At 28.5% G+C, this 1,285-nt stretch overlaps 1 protein-coding gene across 1 annotated transcript in view; it reads left to right on the top strand.

Annotated features, from left to right (window-relative positions):
• LOC111447108 (sister chromatid cohesion 1 protein 1) overlaps positions 1–1,094 on the top strand; it is a 6,465-nt gene extending 5,371 nt beyond the window's left edge. The window contains exons 19-20 of the mRNA XM_023086108.1: positions 105–217; positions 833–1,094. Coding sequence (XP_022941876.1) covers positions 105–217; positions 833–915 — 196 coding nt within the window. The 3' untranslated portion in view covers positions 916–1,094. The remainder of the gene's footprint in view (positions 1–104; positions 218–832) is intronic.
• The last annotated feature ends 191 nt before the right edge of the window (positions 1,095–1,285 follow it).

A 1,285-nucleotide genomic window follows, 5' to 3' on the forward strand; every position in this document is an offset into this window, starting at 1 on the left:
GGGGGGGGGGGGGGGGGGGGGGGTCTGAAGTGTGCGTTTTAGTTGTTTCATGATTTATTGCTAACAAAATTCTTATCTCCCTCTTGACCATTTTAATGATGAAGGCAAATGAAAGCACATTTTGTTACGCCAGGAGCCGCACCAACAGAATCTTTAAACAACTTGACTGCTGGAATGAACTGCAAAGCAGCAGCCATGCTCTTCTATCATACTTGCGGTATCTTTTCATCGCAAATTTCCTAAATTTTTCTCTATTTTTGCTCTGCTGTTCTTGATATTATTAGGAAGTCTCGAGTCATTGGTCTCACAGATAAGGTTAAATCTCTGCGCAAATAAGTAATTTGGTTAAAAGGAGTATATGCAAATACGGAAAAATTTAGGTGATAGATATATCATTATCAATAAAACAAAAACTATTCAGCTTTTATTTTTTTAATCTAGGATGGTTGATGAGTTTTATCATTAATTTATTATATCAATAGATTAAAAAAAAAAATATTTGTGATATTTACCTTTTATTTTATTTTCTGGTTTGTTATTAATTCAATCACGATTGTTTAAATTGATTCACTTACACATTTATAAACCAACATTTTTAAAATATAATTTAAGAAAATAGGTATAAATCAAACATTTATGGAAAGTTAAAAATTTAAATTGATATAATTATTAATTTTAGTAATACAACCAAACTTAGAAATATAAATTTGGTTGGTACATTTTTTAAATAAAATAAAATAAAATACTAAAAATGATAGTTTAATGCTTTATATTTTTGCCTGTTACACCAACAAGAAATTAACCTCAAACGACTTTCTCCTTTCTTATACAGTTCTAGCTTCAAGTGATTATTTAAAAGTCGACCAACAAGTTCCATTTGGAGATATTTTCATTTCGAAAGGAACAAAAATGTGACAAGAGTGTTCAGGTCAGTATCTTAAACCTACTAGCACATATATGCCGCGACTATAATTTTTACTAAAGTAGCATATTATAATGTCTTCCATCAATATTTAGAACAAAGAATTATAGGATCTATAGCCTTAAATTTGAGAATTTGCAAAAGTAAATTAGAAAAGGTCAGAAAGAAACATTACGAGTTGTAATTATATATAATATGATCAATGTCCATTACTCTTGTCCAATAGTAAAATCTATTGTTACTGCTTTCTATTTTGCTGCAAAATCTAGCGGAATTGCAGAGTTGTTCCCGTCACTGGTTTTCTTTCTTTCTTTCTTTTTTTTTTTTTTTTTTTTTTTTTTTTTTTTTTTTTTTTTTTTTTTT

The sequence above is a fragment of the Cucurbita moschata genome, unplaced genomic scaffold (genome assembly GCF_002738365.1).
Source record: "Cucurbita moschata cultivar Rifu unplaced genomic scaffold, Cmos_1.0 Cmo_Scf00009, whole genome shotgun sequence".
NCBI classification, from domain to species: Eukaryota; Viridiplantae; Streptophyta; class Magnoliopsida; order Cucurbitales; family Cucurbitaceae; genus Cucurbita; species Cucurbita moschata.